Raw genomic sequence first — 20,108 nt, 5'->3', positions numbered from 1 at the left:
TTTTGCATTTATATTTTATATTTATTGTTATTCTTCCTTTAGGTGGAAAGACAGTGGTAATTATTTATTCAGATCCCAGAATTGCAAAGGACCTTGATTTCTCTTATCTATTCAGGCACTTTCCTTGACACACTGGCTCAGTAACTTGTTCTAGTAAAATGGACTGCTTTCCCTGCAGTATATTAAAGTATTTCTGGTAAAAACATTCTAGAAAAATCAGATTTTGTTTTGTTTTGTTCTCAAAACTTTACTAAATAAAAAAGCAGCTAGAACCCAGAAAAAAATCTACTATGATCTCAGTTTGCAGGAGCACCTAACAGGTCAACAATAGAAGAAAATTGTCTGTGGAGGGTCAAGAACTCCTCTAAAACCTTTCAGACATTAGCATCTGTAGAAAGTTCGCTTGGGAATGGTTCTGGTATCATTTACAGAGCCAACTCTACAGAAAAAGAAAGGCAAAATAGACACTGTGAAATCACAGGAAATGGATAGGCTTCGAATCCAACGTATCTTTCCTTCACACACCCAGTAAGAGGGCTAAGAATTCACAGAAAAGGCACAGATTAATCAGCAGGGAGCATGTCAGTCTGCTCTGCTCACTCCAGCAAGGCCTCAAACAAGTTTCTCCAGGCATAAAGAAACACAATTATTCAAAACTAAATTTCTTGCACTTCTTTGCGGCGCTTCTGAGACCTCCTACTGTCACAGACGAGCTGCTTTACTAGGCTTACATGCAATGTATGAGGTAGGCGTTGCTATGTTTCCACAGTTGTCATACAACTCACAAAATAGGTAACTTTCTGCATTTTGACAAGACTAAATGAATATGAGTCTGGCTGGTAAAGATATTTTCATTCAGCCCCAGCAGCAGCCATAAGAGCTAAGCAAGAGCTTATGAGGATGAGAAAACAGTGGCCCAGCTGCATAAGGGCTCCTGAGAGCTAGAGCACGACGCTTCAGCCCACAGCAAACAGCAGGAGAGGAGCTGCTCTTCCATGTCATCCACCCAAACAAACAGCCCTGAACAATCCAGGAACAGTCACTCTCAACACACTGAACCTCCCAAAGCACTATCTGGAAAATGGTGTTGTCATGGTCTTATACTCACAATAACAAACCTACTAGCCATTGGCACAGAGTGAAAATATGCCTATCCATAATTTTTTTTTTCTCATAGACCTTTCTTACACTAGGAAAAATTTATATATCTAATTTGAAATTACAGTTTGATGCTGCTTGCTGAATAAGAAACTTAAAGGTGGTGCAGAGCAGTTAATTAGTAATCAAAGTCTGACAGCTACAGCTGCAAAATGTTTGTATGATAATTTCAAAATTGAAAATTATTTATTTCTACATGAAATTAGTGTACGCTCATTAGAAAGTCAGTGATTATCCTGAAAAGTACTGCAGGAACATTTTGGTAGCTGAGCTACAGCAGCAGAAATACACAACACATGACTCCAGGCCAATTACCATCACATCCTTGCTCGTAATTTGGTGTCAGTGAAGTTTTTAGGTCTTAGTCTTAGAGTTGAAAACATATTCAGCAGAATGATGTTTAACATGGTTCAAAATCAGAATGTTGCTGCATCCTGCATTAAATACATATGACCTACCAGTGTAGCACTTCCATTGTTAGAAACAAGCAGACAAACAAAACCACCAACCAGCCAAAAAAAACCACAAAAAATCCCCGAAATCCACTACCACTGATACTAAAAAAAAAACCCCAAACTTCATTGCAAATAAACAAATAATACAAGAAGCAAAAGAGATCCAGAATATTATGCAAACTGGTGGCATTCTACAGTAGTATCATTGAAAATTTTATTTCAACAAAATGGAAACAGCAACACATATACTTTATGTTAAAAACATCTTAAAAATAGTTTACACACACATATATGTAAACACACATATATACACACACCCCCATGGCCATGTACCAGTAACCATTTAAGGTTGATGTAATATTAAATATAATTGAGATTACAGTGAGGAAGTAATGTGCATTACAAAATGCTGATGTTAGACAGCAAATATTGACCTTTGAAATTTAACAAGTGAAAAGAGCCTTAATTTGCTTGTTATTCCAACTTTAACAATAAGTATGATAGCTTAGATAGCAAAAAGAAAAAAAAAAACCCAAACCACAACCCCACAGCATTTGCCATCACTTTGCATTAACATTTTGACCAGTCAACAATTCAGCAGTGATGAAATGTGCAGTTTGATTCAAAGTAAGACAAGGCTATTTAAATAACTCAAAATAAGAAATGGTTATTGAAACATTAGAATTTTGATAAGCGATCACAGCTGCACTAGAATTAGTTTCTATAGCAACAGAGGAAATAATGTGGAGAATTGCACTGCAATACAAGATGGATTCCTTACAAACACTGATGTTCAAATAGAAAACTTCAAAATTATTCACTGTGTTAAAATATTTTTATTAAAATAGTTTTTCAAATATCCTATATCTTGTACTTCATATATTGCACTATTTTTGTTCTCTGGTATTCCACTCTAGTCTATCCATTCAAGTTTTCACACGTTTTCCCAATGTTTACCTTCCTATTTTAAAATTCATTCAAGTCCCTTATTCTGAAAAATACTGGATCTTTAACCTCAAATTAATCTTCATTTTCAATTACTTGTTTGTTATCCCTACATAGAAGTACACATTACATTTATTTTTCAAGCAGAGCTCTTGTGAGACAGCAGAGAATGCCTTGCACATACTATTCATAAGAAGATGCATCACAGCCATGAGAATTAACATCACTATGGAACTTCAGAAACTTACAGTCATGTGAGACTTGCAGGAGCTTCTATCAGTGTGCACTCTCATGTCCTAAGCATGATTAAGAAACCAGTGCAGACCTATTAGTATTCATGGACTGAACACCCATAAGATGGTAAGATAAAGCCTTTCATCTCAGCACATCTTTTAGATTTCAAGTGTTGCTCATTTCTAACACCAAGAATTATTGTTTCATTGCATCATCCCTGATTCCAGCTATTTTTGGCAACTAATTAAAAGCATATGCCTGAACCTTTTATGTATTTTGCCCTTATAATGAGACCTATTACTCTGGCTTATTCCATGCTTTTGAGTTCCAAAGTATCTTTCGAGTTACCATGGATACAAGTGATATGCTTTCTCCCACAACTGCTTTGTGTGCCTTATCGAACACCAGAAAACTGGCACAGTAGGAATCTAAGCCATCTATACAGGATGAATATCTAACCCCTTCAAGTGTTTGTCTTCGTCTTCCCACCCAAAAAAATAAAAATCAAACATGCCTACAGTATCATTTGTAATGAAATAAACAAGCAGGTTTTTTTTTTTTGTCTGAAATCCAGGACTTTTGCTCAAGGAAAACAAAAGAAAAAAAGATACAGACATAAATTAATTTAATCTGACCAACACTGAAACAGTGTTGAAATGAAAATGGGAATCATTATGAGATTGATGCTTATTTTGAGTTGACAGAGTTTAAGTGTTTCTACATCAATATATCCACAGAAGATGGAAAACACAGCAAATCTCAATGAGCATTTCTAAAAGGAGTCGCAGAAACATTACATGCAACTCTGAGATTATGCATAAGCTAGAGTAAATAGAACTCCCATAAACTCCCTCTTTATATCAATTTCTTATGGACATTTTCAAATGCAGATTGCTTTCCAACAAGCTGGGAATAATTTGTACTTATTCAGTGGAGAAGAGGGCAGTTAAACAGATTTTTCCCATTATGCTTTTTGTATTCTGACCTCTTCTCAAAAACAAAAGACTCTCACTGAGACAGCAAAATTTACACAGTATTCAAAAACCAAGTGCTGATTGCATAATCTGAATTTATGTGCGAAAAGTAAAGGGGAATAACCAGAAGGAAAAACAAATTATCGTAATACAAACTTGACAGAGACTCAGAACTGTCTCCCAACTTTCAATGCATTAAATGATTGGAAAGACACCAACTGCATAAATGAGTGTCATGGTGGCAACTAAGAGCAAGAAAGACAGTGAAGATTGAGTAGACAAATGCTGCTCTTACCTCTTTTCATCAGTTATCTAAACTTCTCTAAGTATTACAACAAAACACTTAACAAAAAAAATACTTGGCTTCTTCACATCCACAGCTCAACCCTGCTTTAAAATACAGAGAATTGAAGTATAATATCTGAGCCAGAGACACTGATGCATAGACCCCAGACTCTTACCCTTGATAGTATTATGAAATAACCGTATCATTATGCAAGTTTTCCACAAGTTTTCTATAAATTTCTTTACTTTATGAAGTAAAGAAACATTAAATATTTTCATTTTTCTAACAGTGTCAATGTAGGCTAGACTTAAATTTCCCTGGATTTCTTTTAACCTTTAAATTCAACTTCTAACTGTCTCAAACTTCCTTTTGGGGACAAAAAAATCCACACAATGCTTTTACTGTGAACTTTCAACTAGAATTAAATCTTACTTCTTTTTTTTGTCCCCGAAAATTTCTTTTAAAAGAAAAAAAGCTCAAAAAGCAAGAGAACATGGAAAAGGAACTCAAAATTGACATTGCTACATTGTGGCTAAGTGGTCTGTGCTACCAAAATATTACAGTTTTATGTCAGTGCCACTTACAAAAAAAAAAAAAAAAAAGAGCATGAGGAACAGTGGAGATATTTACAGAATGGCTCAATACCCAGGCTATTACATTCACTGCTACAAATGCTATTATTTCTCCTCTGTATACTATTCTCCTGGACTATCTCCACTAGGCACAAAAACACACAAGAGATTCCTGCAGTCCTCTCTGAGAATAGTTAAATAGCAAAGTACTCTTTTTTTGAGAAATAACTACTATTGTTACTATCCCTCTAAAGTTCCTCCTTTTCAAAATGTTGAAGTTCTCTGGAAATTGCCACAGTAGCTCCCAAGACTTACATGGCCAACAGATTTCCTTTAACATTTATAATAACTACTGTTGCTGCTTCAAGATATTTTCTTCTTCTAAAATGCTTTCTCTTAACAGGAAAGAAATGGCACCAGGACAAGCAGATGATTGCTTCTTATTGCCAGTGAAGGGAATTTCACTCTGAAAACAGTCAAGAGAGCAGCTAGCATCAAACAGCAGGATGATGAGTTTCTCTGAAGGAGAGCATTAGATGCCCATCTCTTAACAGATTAACTGTTCCTCAATTAATAGGGAGAATGACCACCAGCACAAAGCACCTCTTCAAACTTTACCAGTACTATCCAAGAATTATCTGCTGGCCACTTTTTTGTGTGGATATACAATTCATGAACCAAGAGTTGACAGAAAAGAAAATAATATATCAGAGCAGTATTACCAACATCATAAAGAACAGCTTTTAAGTCATACATACACTTGGAAATTTTCATGGGATTATTGTTATATATATATATATACATATATATATATAAAAGATGTAAGTAAATGAAATTTGTAAAGTCCAAGGAAAAGACACCATTATTCTCTCTCATTCTTATAATCTAAAGCTAGTTCCATTCTGGCATTATGTATAGCATTTAACAAAGCCAAATACAAAGGATTCCAAGAAAAAGAGTTTTGAGAAGGTGGGTAAAAATTAATGCAAAATTAAACCAGTTTTCTGGTTTGTATCAATCACATGTTGAAAATAAGCGCAGTAGTATTTTTTCAAATTTTCATTTAACTCATCAAATTGCCACAAATGCTACAGATGCAACAGAAACACTTGGAAATACAATAAATCTTTATAGAATGTAACATAGATGACATTGTACTTTTCACTCCAGAGTAGCAGGTTTTTTCTATTAAAATTCACAGGAAGAACTTGGGCAAAATTCTAAAAAGATACTATTTTTAAATCTTACTAGCACAATGCTGACGATTTAAAAGCAAAGTTCAGAAGCCATTATTTCTGCTACCAAACTACAGACTGAGCAGAACACAGGGATAACCAAACAACTTACTAGATTAACCATGAAGAGAAAGCCACAAAAACTTTGAGCAAAATCAAACACCATCAAAAATCATATCTTCCTAGAAGATGTGAAGAAATTGGCCTGATCCCTAGAGTAAATCTTGACCAATTTGAACCAGAACAGACACAATCCCTCTTTTTTGGCCAAAAGTTGTTGGTCCTGGCCTTTTGGTTGTGAGTGTTTTCTGGTACAGATGTCAATGCTTTGCAGCAGCCAACAGCAATCGTGTCACCTGTTCAAATCACACACATCAGCTGCATTTGTTCGGGCTGAGCAGTTTCAAAGGAAAGAAATTCACACCTGAAGTCAGCCTCTTGAAGACATGATCCTTTTGTAGTTTCATTCTCCAAGATTTGGATTTTTTCAGATACACATGCTCTTATCAGCTCTATTTTTAACCTGCTGCTCATATAGGATACTTAAAATTCTGAACATGTTTACATTATCCATCCAGCAGGCTAATGGAACTGCATACCAGACAGTCATGCATAATTCAAATCAATATCCTCAGGCTTGCAACTCTAAGTCAAAGCTGCCTTTAAATAAGCTGGGTGTGACTTTAACATGAATAAAATGTATCTAATTTTTAACCTTTATCTGACAAATTGATATATTTGCAAAGGAATGTGATAAAACTTCTTTAAAAATTAAAATAATTAGGAAATCATGATAATTGAAAATCTTTTACAAAATACTTTGAAGGATAAAATTAAGAATGGTTCAACAAGACTGAAAACCAAAGGTCAAAATGGAGAGCTGGGTCAATTTTTTCAAGCAAATTGTACAAATATATACACAAAAACACATGCTGCTGAACTACAAAGTGGTGAGAGGGTGAATGCAGCAAGATTTTCTATCTACAAATTTAAAGACCAAGCTTTAATTGAATTGGGCATAGGTGACCACGCAGAAAATCTTATACCTAGTTAACCATGTCTGCTAGCTTCTCTCAAAGGACCAGAATCAGATTTTCCATAATAAAATAATATTCCCTTTAAGGTTTCCTGTGTGATTTCATGAGACCATGATTCCTTCACAGCAGATAATCTTCACCTGCACCAAAATGACCAGCAGCATGGCAATGACATTAGCTAAGGACCCATTTCCAGCTTCTAAAGACAGTGGAGGAAAGGTAATTGCAAAAAAGCAATCCCACCCCCAAAAAACCCAAAAGCTTGCCTCAAACTAAAAGGACAGAAACCAAAAAACTACTTCAAGTTGTATAACATATCATGCTTACCCTTTCCCCAAGGAAAATATTCTAACAAATCCTAAAATTTAGGATAACTTCATAAGACAAGTGTTTCAAATAGCAAATAAGAACTCATTTTGCAAGAAAACAAATTACGGAGCTTTGCCCCACACAAGCTACAGACACAATTTTATATTGTTTACTCAGATACAATATAGTCTCCAATAATATACTCAAAGTAGCTATGAAAATAGTTATCCTAACAATAAAATTCATGTTATCAGATTAAAATGGTAACACCATTCAAGTTGTGTAAGGGCAAAATATTCATTAAACCATTCCAAGAGAATACTTACAAGACAGTTATAGCATGTCTATGAAACTTATACATATGCATAAGGAAAATAATCTACATTAGGTAACCAAAGAGAAAAAGAGTTCAGTTACAAAAAACCCCTAATGTATTTTTAAAAAAGAGAAGGTTAAAATGTAATGTGCTTAGAATATAAACAAACAGTCCTAATGGTAACCTCTCCTTAACCTACAGGGAAAATGCACAACTGGGAGGCAAACTTTAGTTTCAGACTAGAGTTAAAAATCCTCTGGTTTTAACCTTTAAAGGTGAGAAGAATGCTCCATTTATCCACAGCTGCTATGGAGGAAGAACTGGTAAGCCATTCTTTTGTAATATTCTTATGTAAAATTCAAGATCAGGCTGGATGGGGCCTGGATCAGGACAACCTGATCTAGTGGCTGGAATCCCTGCCCATGGCAGGGGTTTGGAACTAGATGATCTTCAAGGTCCCTTCCAACTCAAAACATTCTATTATTCCATTTTGTGAAAGCTCTTCTAGTTTTTAGTTCTCATATTTGCCTAAATTGCTCCGTTGTGCTAATCAAGCAGCAAGACTATTCTCAGGAGGTAAGTAGAGTACTGGGTAAAATTTCTTTTCCCAAGGTACATAATAATGTCTACACAGAGATTTCCAGTCTACCATTCAATCTTGTTTCTTAGTCACTCCTTCCGTGATAGAGCCACGAACCCTCAGAATCAGCAAAAGCACTTGGTTCATCAAGGAAATGGTCTTTACAGCTGATACAGTACTATCTGTTGTGATAACAAAACAGTTCTACATTTTATGAATGTAGAGCATCTATTTTAAATATAAACAATTTCAGTCACTATTTCAGTCTGTGAACTTTTCCAAGTCAATGATCTTATAAATTCCAGATTCAAATAGGAAGAGAGGTATTAAAAGAGTAAGTTTACAATAAAATGGAAACTTTCCTGTTATCATTAATGTATGATTTACATCACTTCAGAGATGTCATATTGTTAAGGGTGACTTTCTTCAAAGCCCTCACATCAATGCAAGGATATTTCTTCAAAGAATTCAAGATGCTGGCAGGAGGAACCTAATCTGAGAGACACATCATGAGAAAAAGCCCATTCCCACTGGAAGACAGTTTTTCCTCCTCTTTAGAGTTGGTCTAGCTGGAAAAGTTTTTTCTGTGGAAAATCTTGTCATCATCCCTAACTCTGAGTTTTGTTACTAGGGTTTCTTCTCTCAGCAGTAGATGATATGCATACTTTAAACAGCATCTTTTTCTCCCCAGCACCTCTGCTGCTCTTCACAGGGTAAATCCATGATTTCAGAATTACCCAAATTCATGCTATCAAGCACTTTCATGCACTTCCTTTGGCTGAAAAGACTGTGCACAGCTTTGATACTACCTATCTGGCGTTTAAACTCACAAATCCTCTAAGTAAATCCATTCTCTTCCAAACTGTGTTTCAACTCAGACATGGATCTTTGCATTTCAATCCCTGTTTATGTCTTGCCTCCTCCATAAGATTCCTCAAGAAAATTCCATGAGTAATACTGAATTGCACACGTACTTTCTACCCCCATCTGTGAATTCAGCCTATTCCAGGACTCAAGAATTTGTAAGCATTATGCATACACGTAAAGAAGCTAACCTCAACATGATCATACCCCAGTTGCTTACAAGAAAAGTTCCTTTCTATCAGGAACTTGTCACAAGACAAGCAGTTATACTTTCTTGGGAAGGAAAAAATATATTAATTCTGTAACACTGAATAAAAGACAGAGCAAGAGTTAATCTTTAAATCACCTTAGTCTCTGCAATGTTCAGTTGAGTATATTTTGTGGAAACACACATCATAATTTCAAGCACTTAAGAGAACTGTCTTCCACTATTACAGAAGAACAATAGAGGTCTGTCATAATGCACTAGGAAGCTACTGTGGAACTGAGAAAAATCCCACTAAACCCCAAGCAAAAACCTGGGTAAATAAAAAACACAAGAAAACCCAAACCCACAACATCATAGTCACTAAGTAGAAAGCATTGCAAATCAGGTTAGACACGATTCTGCATGTCCTTGAATTACAAAAGTATCGTTTTTATAAAACTACCCTTAAATATTCCCTTGATATGGCAATGGATTCATCAGCCACACTCCCCAGAAGCTTCAAAGTCACAAGATACCATCATTCTCCGATTTTTAAGGGCTGGGAGCCAATGAAAATTTGTTTCAATTAACCAGAGGAGGCAGACACACATGTTCAGGAATCAGAACTTTGTACCATTTGCATCACTGCACTCTCCTGTACACTACAGGAAGATTTTTAATTACTCCTAGAATAAAAAATGTCAGGGCTATATGCCCACATAATAAAAAAAACAAGAACGAGGAAACTGGACCAATTAAAGAAATACTGTAACTAAAAAAATCCCCCAAAATCTCCAAAAAGTACATCAGTAATATGAATTGATGGTACACAAGTACTATCACATAAGATACACAAGTAGGAATATCAGGAGTATTCACAGCTGCAACATGACTCAGCCTCAAAATACACTCTGAAGCATTTAGAAATCCAGCTCTGAAGGTGTCTTAAGACTTATCTTAAATCTCTTCACTAAAGAACCTTTCAAAGTACCTTGAATGTACTATTTGAAGCCCTAAGCCTATCCAAAGTTGCAGAACAAAATTAGTATTTCCTTCCAATAGGTGTTACACCAGAGAAATCTCACAGGTAATCTGATAAAGACACCTAAGAAAAAAGTGGGTGGCCACCTTTTTCCTAAATACTCTTTTCACTGAATTTATTTATTTCTTTAACACCTCTTAGAGGAAAAAGAAGATAAATAACTATTTATGACTGAGTATTCAAATGAGCTTTCAGTCCTTCAGTGTGACTACCACGACACAATTCTTTTCCACGGCAGACATATTTTTTTGCCTGTAATTCTTATTATCTGAACTTTACTGAGACCAATTTTGACAGAACTTCCTTATTTTGCTGAACACAATACAGCCATACAGAGGCCCCTCACTCCATAATTTCAAAACAGTCAGTTTTCATTCACACTTGGCTTGAAAAGAGATCTACTTATGTGCAAGGAATAATGATAGAAACTAAACTGCAAAACGTAGAGTTATCATGGAATTCACTGAGTGAATTCCTCTCTCAGTCTGTCCAAAGACTTTCACCTCAGCTTGGTAAGTCTGAACAAGTAGGATCCTGCTTCACAGAATGTATTTACTAATGAAAACTCGCCAGGTTGCTTAAACAGACTGGGGAGATTCACCCCTATACTGCTTCTGAGATGCTTGTGAAAGAGCTTTTAGTGTTTACACTGGAAAGATTCTATGAGGAAATCTCTATATATACTTTAAGTAATTCAGTGAGGAGACTTTTCCTGAGACATGAAAACTAACAAGACGGGAAAAAAAAGGCAAAAAGCCGCATAAAGAATTAGATCCAAGAGATTCCAGAAGAACAGTCGCCTTCACGTGCAAAGATTGACACTGAGGAACAAGGCAAACATATGTCCACAGACACATCAACATAAAGTGCCGAAAGCCTAGAGAAGAATAGAAGGGGAGAAGACAAACTACAAAAATAACCATATTCTACCTTCACAATATGGAAAAGATGGATAAAATCCAGTAGCATATGCCTGCTAGAGCAGCAGATTCTCATTTAAGAGAACTTATGTTTTCTCGCTGCCGTCTTTTAGTGCTTCCATATGTTTCAAAAAAACCTTGTGAAATCTAAGGCACTTGGGCCAATCTCAGAAATAACATGTCTTCAGCCAGGGGGCTTTACCAACTGAGAAGTTAGAAAAAGATTTTAAAACAGGCTGGAGATGGAACCTGTGGTTGTACAGAACTGGTAAACTATAGCTAAATAAAGTATATCTAAGTATGCTAAATAAGCAAGTGAGCTTACTCCTTTTTCCTTCACAATGTGACTTATTTTGCCTCAAAATGAGATCAATTCTCCTTGCTAGCTCCTAATCAGGAATTTTGCACAGTTTTTAAAAGGTAATGCTTTAAGCACATCACAAATTAACTATGAAAAACACCAAATTGTTTTCTTCTCCTCTTCTACCTTTCTCATCTCAGGGGATTCAGAGAATCTTGATTTCAGAAACAAAGACCTGTCAAGAGTTTTTGACATATGCCTGCAAAACTGTGATTTCAATATATTTCAAAATATAATGAATAGGATATATTGAAATGTAATTTCAATATATCCTAACATTTCTAAGTTTCAAAACTTCAATTTTTAGGAATTTAGATGACACCTCCCTTAGAAAAAATACACTGCCTATGAAGCTTATGAAGATACTAAAAACACAACAACTTGTCAGTATAATGCTTGACTATTCAAAGTTGAGGAAGCAGCCACTACTGGAGACAAAGAGGCCAATTCAATATAATACTGTATGTCTTTTTGAAATTCAAATTATTAAGAAGGTATGGTCCATTTAAGATCCCAATATAGATACTAAAAATATTTCTATAATGAAATACAAAGTTTGCCAATTTTAAATATAAAATTTTTACACTTCCTTATCCCTTAGACTCATTTTTCAATTCATAAACTCTTTGTCAACAGAAATATCTTATGGTGCTCTTTTTCCTTGCCTTTTCCTCCCCTTTATTTTTATTCTTTATTTTCTGAAACAAATGTATAAATATTACAGTCTATATTAATCCCCTCTTCCAAAATATTACAAACAGTTGGAACACATAAAGACAATACTACATATTCAACACTGAAATGGTAGGAAATAATATAAGAAGCAGAATACACATTATAAAAACCTAAAAGGAAGTTTTGTCAGGAAAAGCGGAAATATAGGTCACTTCAGCAAGTATCCATACCTGACTGGATAATATTAGAAAATACAAAAACAACATTATTGGCAAAATTAAGATTTCAAATTTCAAGCTGACCCTGGAATTTTGGACCTAAGCACAGAGATTGAGCGACACATTCTGTAGTTACACAGGTTTTTCTTTTCTTAGATTAAAAACTTTTGGTCTTTTGTGCAAGAGTTGAAAATTTCAGGTGTAAACCTCTGTACCATTTTAAATGTTGACATTTCTCATCAACTTGATTTTCTGTTGAATTAGATTTTCCTTTAGTGATACTCTGGAATTAAACCTGTCCATGAGGAGTTCACTGCAAAAGTTTTATATTTACAATGGCCTACAGTCTGTAGAAATACTTGCATCCAAGCACAGTAGTAATTTATTTTTCATTTTGTGCATCTATATATAAACATGTAAAAATCTAAATGCATCAAATGTGCAATACAACATATTAATTAGGTCAGACACTGGCCAAAAGCAGGTATTTGTGAATGAAAATTCAAACCCCTGAATTAGAGAGAATCATCAAAAGTGCTGCTAGAACATTCCATCATGAAAATACACCAACAAAGCCTGCAGAACATATAGCTTTCTTCATTTCAGTATTAAAAACATTATACAAAACGCCATGCGGGTTCGATACAAATATGCTGAAAAGAAAGATTAATATGGCCATCTAGAGGAGAAAAGAATGCTATGAAAACACACAACACAATTTTTCAGGCTTCAGAATATGATGCTTTTAGAGGCATGCAGCCAGAAAAAGGATGTAATAAACAAATTACAGAATTGATAACAAGCAAACCTTAAAACAATACGTTCAGACATTTTGGTGGTCTGAATGATGCAAACATATTAATATTAAACATGTTGTTAGCAGGACAAGCAAAACATACAGGGTGTATTAATAAAGACAAGATGATGTTCTTGTCTCTGTTAAATTTTGTGAATGCTGAGTTAAGTACACACACATCTAAACAAATGAATTTTAAAAGGCAGAAGTTCAGAGTAAACAGTTATCAGTAAAACTGTTTATTGACTCCTTTAAAAACACACAGCTCACTACTGTGAAATAGAACATGTCAGAGAGATCAGCTGCTGAAGAGAAAATTCAGCAGAAAAATACAAAATTTTCTGAAAACTAAGTATCATTTCCATTACTCATACTACTCTATCTTTGATGGAATTCACAGAGTCATGGAATCATGGAATGGTTTGTGTTGGAAGGGACCTTACAGACTACCTCATTCCAACCTCTCTGCCCTGGACAGGGACACCTTCCACTAGACCAGGTTGCTCAGAAATCCATCCAGCCTGGCCTGGAACACTGCTGGATGTGCAGCACCCACAGCTTCTCTGGGTTATCTGTTCCAGTGTCTTGCTACCCTCACAGAAAATAATTTTTTCCTAATATCTAATCTAAATCTACTATCTTTCAGCAGATCTTCCAGATCTCCTTAAAACCACTCCCCCTTGGTCCTTATTCTTAATGATCAGGGGCTGCTTTACTGGCAACGAGCAGGAGGAAAACAGAGGTGAGACAAAAATTAATTCTGTCCTCTCATCACTTCACTTTAACACTGTCAAGTGTTATATGCTCAACATATGGACTGATCAGTGCCTTACTATGGAAGCACAGCCAAAATGTTAAAGACTTAGAAGTAGAAATGATAAAGCACATATGAGAAAAAAGAAGCACACAAAGTCAAATGCACTGACAATTTTTTCTCATATTAAACAAAGTGCATAGGAACACACTGCTTGTTCCACAAGAGTCAATAAATGGTTCAATCATCTGTCTTTACACTTCTTATAAAAATAATTCAATACCCCTAAAAGCCAAGTATTTAATAAAATAACTCAGTATTCCTGTGGCATTAAGTCTTCTACAGATCTTCTTCCAAGTTTAAGGAACAGTAAAGCTTTGCACTTCTAAAAATCACACTGAAACATCTGGAATGCTGATGCTTCCCCCTTGGAATCAGATTTTTAATGTCTTCTGTTAAGTGAACTGTTTCTCTGAACACAAATGAACAGCTTGGTAGTAATAATCTCTCCTTTATTTCTGATTGCAGGCCTTCATGAAGTTGTCACCTCTTTTTATCAAAGTTCTATGTTGGGCAGCTTTCCCTCTGTAATGATCATCACATAAGGCATACGCTGTCTCTTCCTCTATTCTAAAACATTTTTATCATTGTGCAAATATTCTTTGAAGTAATTTAGGAAGAACATAAAAAGTACTAACACTAATTATTCCAGCATGCCACCTTCAGGTCACTGAGAAGTGAAAAATGTTAGGTTGTTAATCTGCTACCACGTCCAAAACTTTTTTTTTCATAGTATTGAACATAATTTTGTTGAGAATAATGGATTAATAAAATGACACAAACTCCTCAGTCTAATTTGCAAGCATTTTGCCGAACATACGGTGTAGAATGATTGCAGGCTGTCAAAAAAATAACACTGTTTATTCTCCATTCCTTGTAAAATGTGGGAAGAGAATGCTCTCATAAGGAGCAGCAAAAGCAAAATACTGACATTATTAAAGTTTTGTGCAAGTAGAAGTATGTGGTTAAAAAAATCTAAGTTTTTAAGTTAGCATGTTGTGATAGCTTTTGTTTTAGAAGTTTTTTTTGCTTCCTAACTCTGAATGCTCTTTCATTACAATAAATTTAAAAATGGCATTTATATTCAGCCTGCTTCCAGAATGGACAGAGCATTGAAAAAGAACAGCACCTGGTGACAGATATATTTAGCAATAGAAGAACAACAAAAAACAAGGAGGGGGTAACAACTGTAACTTTCTGGATGCAATATTTGGACTTGCCAAAAAGGTTCTTTTGTCTTAGGTTGTAATCCTGATACAGATTTCCAGATGAAATTATCAGACCCCAGGATAAAAATCAGTAAATATAAATTCTGATGATAAAAATCAGTAAATATAAATTCTGATGATTTAAAGGATGATAAAGAACACAATTATTAAAAAAACTGGATACAGGCTAGCACAATGTCTTTGAAGCTTAAATCCTATAGGGCCAAAGTAAAAGGCTCAGATGAACTTGGGACTTTTCACTGAGAAGATGAACTAGATTGGATTAAAAAATCAGAGCAATTACCAAATTGAAAGAGGGATGTCGTATAACTACGGCTATTTTAACAACTAGCCTCAGTGTTCTGCAGAGAGAGAAATACCTTATTCTAGATATCTGAAAGGAGTCTGCCTGTGTAATTCTCTTATAATTCATATCTGGTATTATTTGCTAATCATTTTTCCATCTCCTGTTAATATACATCATCATTCTTTCCCAACAGTGACAGAAGCCATAAAAAAGCCCTTCACATTCCCTCCACCAACACTGTTGAGAGATCTCCATAGATATCAAAACCAAACTTTTAGATATCAAAACCATACTTTTAATATCCCTATTCCTTCTCCATCACAGTGTTCAAGGATCAGTTTTTACCACCTGACCTCACCTCTGCATCTCCTTCACTGTTTGTTGGAACTCAGACTACCTGCCTTCCTGCAATTTAACAGCAAAGGAAAGAAATTAATTTTCTCATGATCAGAAGAGAATCCTTTTACTCTGCAACTTACTTGAAATGTGGTTTTCATGTCCTTCAAGTTTTAGCTTAGAATCATGAATGACCATACACTAATTTCAAATTTCAACAGCAAACAGACTTTTATGTAATTTAATTATATCAAATTGTAGAGATTGTAAATTTTTTCAGGCCTTTCTGGACTGTATAGAACATTTAAGGTGAAATATCTTGTAATGACATATACCCACTTTTTATTAGAAAACATCAAACACCAAAAAACTTTTGCATTTTAACCTACTAAAGAAAGACCAAAAATACCTTACTATAATATAGTACCAGTATCAGAATGTGACTTTTCCCTAGCTCCAGGAAAAACTCACTTTTCATGCTTGAAACTGGCTATGGACATAGTTCTCACACAACTACTTTCAAATACAAAAAGCATATTGACAAAATATCGACAGCAGAATTCTCAGCCTCTACATCAAGCTGTCACCCCAAGTGAAAATCAAGAAATATACAGCATGTAAGCAAACATTCACTGTTTAAATCCAAGTTTTACCACCATGGAAAAATACATTAACCTAATCTTTATAGGAATTTCCTTGTGTCATTTCAGGAGAAGAAAAGATACAGAACATTTCAGCAATGCACACTGCAATGACCATATGCACAGTAGCCAATAGCCAATTCCATTTACTTTTTTGTTAGAACAGCTTATCAGTACAGATATAACATGTCTTCTTTGTATTTATAATACCACAAATTCAACAAGAGTTGCCATGTTTCCTTCCTAAATAAAGACAGCTTAAATTGCCCCAAAAATGAAATGAATAATGATAAAATTAAATGAAACTTAATATAACAAGATATGGTATCATTTGTAGTATCTCTGGAAGAATGTATACAAGTGTGTGCTTTTCTTATTTTTTTTGAGCATGCACTAATAGAAGAGGTGTCTGGATATTTCTTGCAGACATTGACTATTTGCTAGCCAAGCTGCTCTCGTCTTGGACTTACTTATCCAGAACACAATTGTGAAATTTGGAATAAAAGGAAGGCTTTTAAATAGCTCTTACCTTCATCTATTGAGGCTTCACTACTGTATCCATCATATTCTGCAGACAGGGGACTATATTTTTGTCTGGTTTCCCATATATAGTTTTTTTGCTGTCTGCCATCCACCACTGGCAGCCTGGAACTCTGGGTTCTAGACAGGGCCTCATGATATTTACCCAGTGCTTCATCTTCACTCTCAGATGATGAACCATGCTGGTCTTTACTCATATAAGAATTGTCTGTTTGAATAAAATAGAGCAAATCGACTACAGCTCAAAATATAATACAAGAAAATAACCATAAGAGGTTATCATTGAAGATATTTAAGCCATTTCAATTAAAATTTCTGTAATATTTTAAAAATACCTTGTTGTAATTACAAGCATTGTGATTTTGTAATTGCTGAGAGTTGTTCTCATTTTCTAGAAGACCTGAAAGATTATTAAGCCCCAAAAAACCACACTACCACTTATTCAACAAAAAACAGATCAATTCATGTAAGGTGGCACATGGACATTCTTGAAACCCTTCATAAAGTAGGAAAATGCTTAAAATAAGTTATGTCAAGGAAATCCAATACTGCTGCAATATTACATTTGGATACCTCACATATCAAGCAAGCAGCTCCTGATCCTAGCTGATTCCCAGCTGATTTTTGCTGTGAGCATGTAGCATAGCACAGAAATGAAACTGATTTACAAAAAGAAGCCTACAACAAAATAATCTTTAGGATAGTTATGCCAGTAGTGCTTAAACTCACAATAACAAATGGGAAAATGCTAGTGAAAGATGTTTGCATGCACAATTTTATTTAACTTACAATAAACAGCTCCTTGTTCAATAACTGAAATTAATGCAGATTTTTACTGCAGACATCTGGCAACAGCAAAAATTACATGGGGAAAAAAATCTATCTAGTTAATTCTTTTATAGCAGTTCCGCAGTGCCTACTCCTGTGGCCAACGTTTTCCAACTACATCTCAAGCATGACTTCCTCCCACAAATCAAAGATTTGCTGTATTTTTATTTCTGTAAAGGGAAGATTTCCTCCTCCCTTCTTCCAAAGTTCAATTGGATTCTATCCACATTTGACATGCCTTGCAGAGGTTCTGTAGATCTCAGACTCTAATAGGCATTAGGAGTTCATGTGAGCTCAGAAGTCAGCATTACCTCCACTCTGAGAGCAAACCTATGGTATATGATTTGCCAGTGCATTTCCATTACCAGCAGAGCTTTGAGGTGCCCATAATGCTGCTTCTCAGCTCCTGAATCTGAGGGAATGTTGTCTAAACTGCTACCCAGCCACACCCAACTGCTTCTCCCCTCCCTGCTTTTATGCCCTCAGCTCCAGATCTGTGTTTCCACTCCCATTAGTGCCTGTCTTCATGCCCAGTCAGTCTCACTCACCTGGCTGAGTATTCCTGCTGAAAGAGAGATTCAGCTTATTCAAAAGCTAGCCAGTTAAAATTAAATTAACTCAATGTATGCCAGCCATCTAGATCTCTTTTACAGTCAAGTGTTTGCCTCTTAGTACTACAGAGGTCTGTCCTTCCTACTTTTAGGAATCACTTCCCATAGAGGTCTTTTTCTCCCTGGTACTCATACAGAAAAACCTCTGCTGCAAGTTTAGGTGAGAAATCTTTTGGAAAGCTACATTTACACAAGTAGAACCCTATGCCAAGTTCCTGTCTCCCAGCCACACACTCCAATTCCTTCTCCAAGCACCCACATTTGGTTTCTTGCGGTGATTTCCTCTGTTCTCTTGGGCTGTTCAATCCCAACGTCTTTACTTGCACCTAACCAACTACTCATGTAACCTTAGTCTTTGACCTTCAGTCTCTCTACCTTCATATGAAGTTCTCAGTTCTCTCCATAGCTGTCACCTTTCCTAGTTTAAATCCCAATCTACCATGTACATCAGGTCCTATTTGTTCAGAAGTTTCTGTCCTCACATAGAATATGTTTATTCTCAATTCTTCTGTTCAAACTCCCAGAGTGTATCAGTAACCATAAGCATCAAAGACAGGGTAAAACCTGCTCTGCTCTTCAATCCCTACAATGAAGCATATGAGTGCAAATGAGATGGTCAGTGAATTTAACAAGCAAAGTATAAGAAGTGTTTACCATGTCTTTTCAAAAAGCAAACTTTCCAAAAATTTACAACTTTGTCAGACTTAGGTGTTTTTCATAGAAGAACATGGGCATCTCTGACATGGGAGAAGTGCTCTCCCACATCTCAAGCACATATTCCAATACACAAAGGTGCCACAGCATCTTTGTAAACCTGAGGTGAAATCTATTTTTTCTTTTTTGTGCACAAATACCCAGCATGTTCTTTTCCCATAACCTATTTTTTGGAAACAGTTAAAGATTTTAAACTATAACTTAGGAAAAAACAAAAAACAATAGGATCTCGGACAGAAAGAATACCTAATTTCCTCAAAATTCTTTCAAATTTGGCACATAATTTAGGAAATTCATAATAAGATCTTGCAATGGAAATTGTCAGAAAACCTTTTCTGGATGTGGGGCTACCAGCTCTACACACAATGTGTACAACAACTTATTTTACTAATTATAGGAAAAATGGTGCCTTAAAAGACCTCTAAGGAAGTAGATCTTTCAGCTCTAGACTATTAATTCAAGTCTAGCAGATATGGTTCTTCCCATTTATGGATGGCTATAAAGCAAGTTCAATTTCAGTGATCATTTACTGAAAATATCACACCAAGTAGGATATATTCTGGCTAACATGTTCACTGCAAAAGGCTGCCCAGAAAAAGGAATCTCTAAGTGTTTTGCTGCAACACAAGGTAAAATTTTGTATTTCATACAGCCCTCCAAGGGTTGAAACCTGCCACATTGGAACTTCTACAGATTCACACAACTATAATTAAAGCAGAGCATACCAGGCCTAAAATACAGTGCCAGACATCAGTATTAGGTGCCTCCTTTAACATTACAAGAAATGTATTCACAAATAGGAAATCAGGTTCATTAATCAGCCTGCATAAAGAACGGAATAGTATACAACACAGCAGCAACATGTTTGAAAGAAGAGTTGAAAGTTATGTCTCTAATAATACACTGATTTTTCTAAGCATCCAGAAGTTCTCAGTAATAGCGGGT

The 20,108-nt window shown here is 35.4% G+C and overlaps 1 protein-coding gene across 5 annotated transcripts in view; it reads right to left on the bottom strand.

The window, feature by feature from the left end:
* SYT14 (synaptotagmin 14) overlaps positions 1-20,108 on the bottom strand; it is an 89,943-nt gene that overhangs the window by 38,366 nt on the left and 31,469 nt on the right. For 4 of the 5 annotated variants that reach the window (XM_064709036.1, XM_064709037.1, XM_064709034.1 and 1 more), the window contains one exon: positions 17,000-17,218. The exons of the other annotated variant lie outside the window; for it this stretch is intronic. In XM_064709036.1, coding sequence (XP_064565106.1) covers positions 17,000-17,218 — 219 coding nt within the window. The remainder of the gene's footprint in view (positions 1-16,999; positions 17,219-20,108) is intronic. 5 annotated transcript variants of the gene reach the window in all.

This window comes from Zonotrichia leucophrys, chromosome 3, assembly GCF_028769735.1.
Source record: "Zonotrichia leucophrys gambelii isolate GWCS_2022_RI chromosome 3, RI_Zleu_2.0, whole genome shotgun sequence".
NCBI lineage: Eukaryota > Metazoa > Chordata > Aves > Passeriformes > Passerellidae > Zonotrichia > Zonotrichia leucophrys.
The sequence above is the reverse complement of the archived record's forward strand: the minus strand, read 5'-3'. Positions and strand labels throughout refer to the sequence as shown.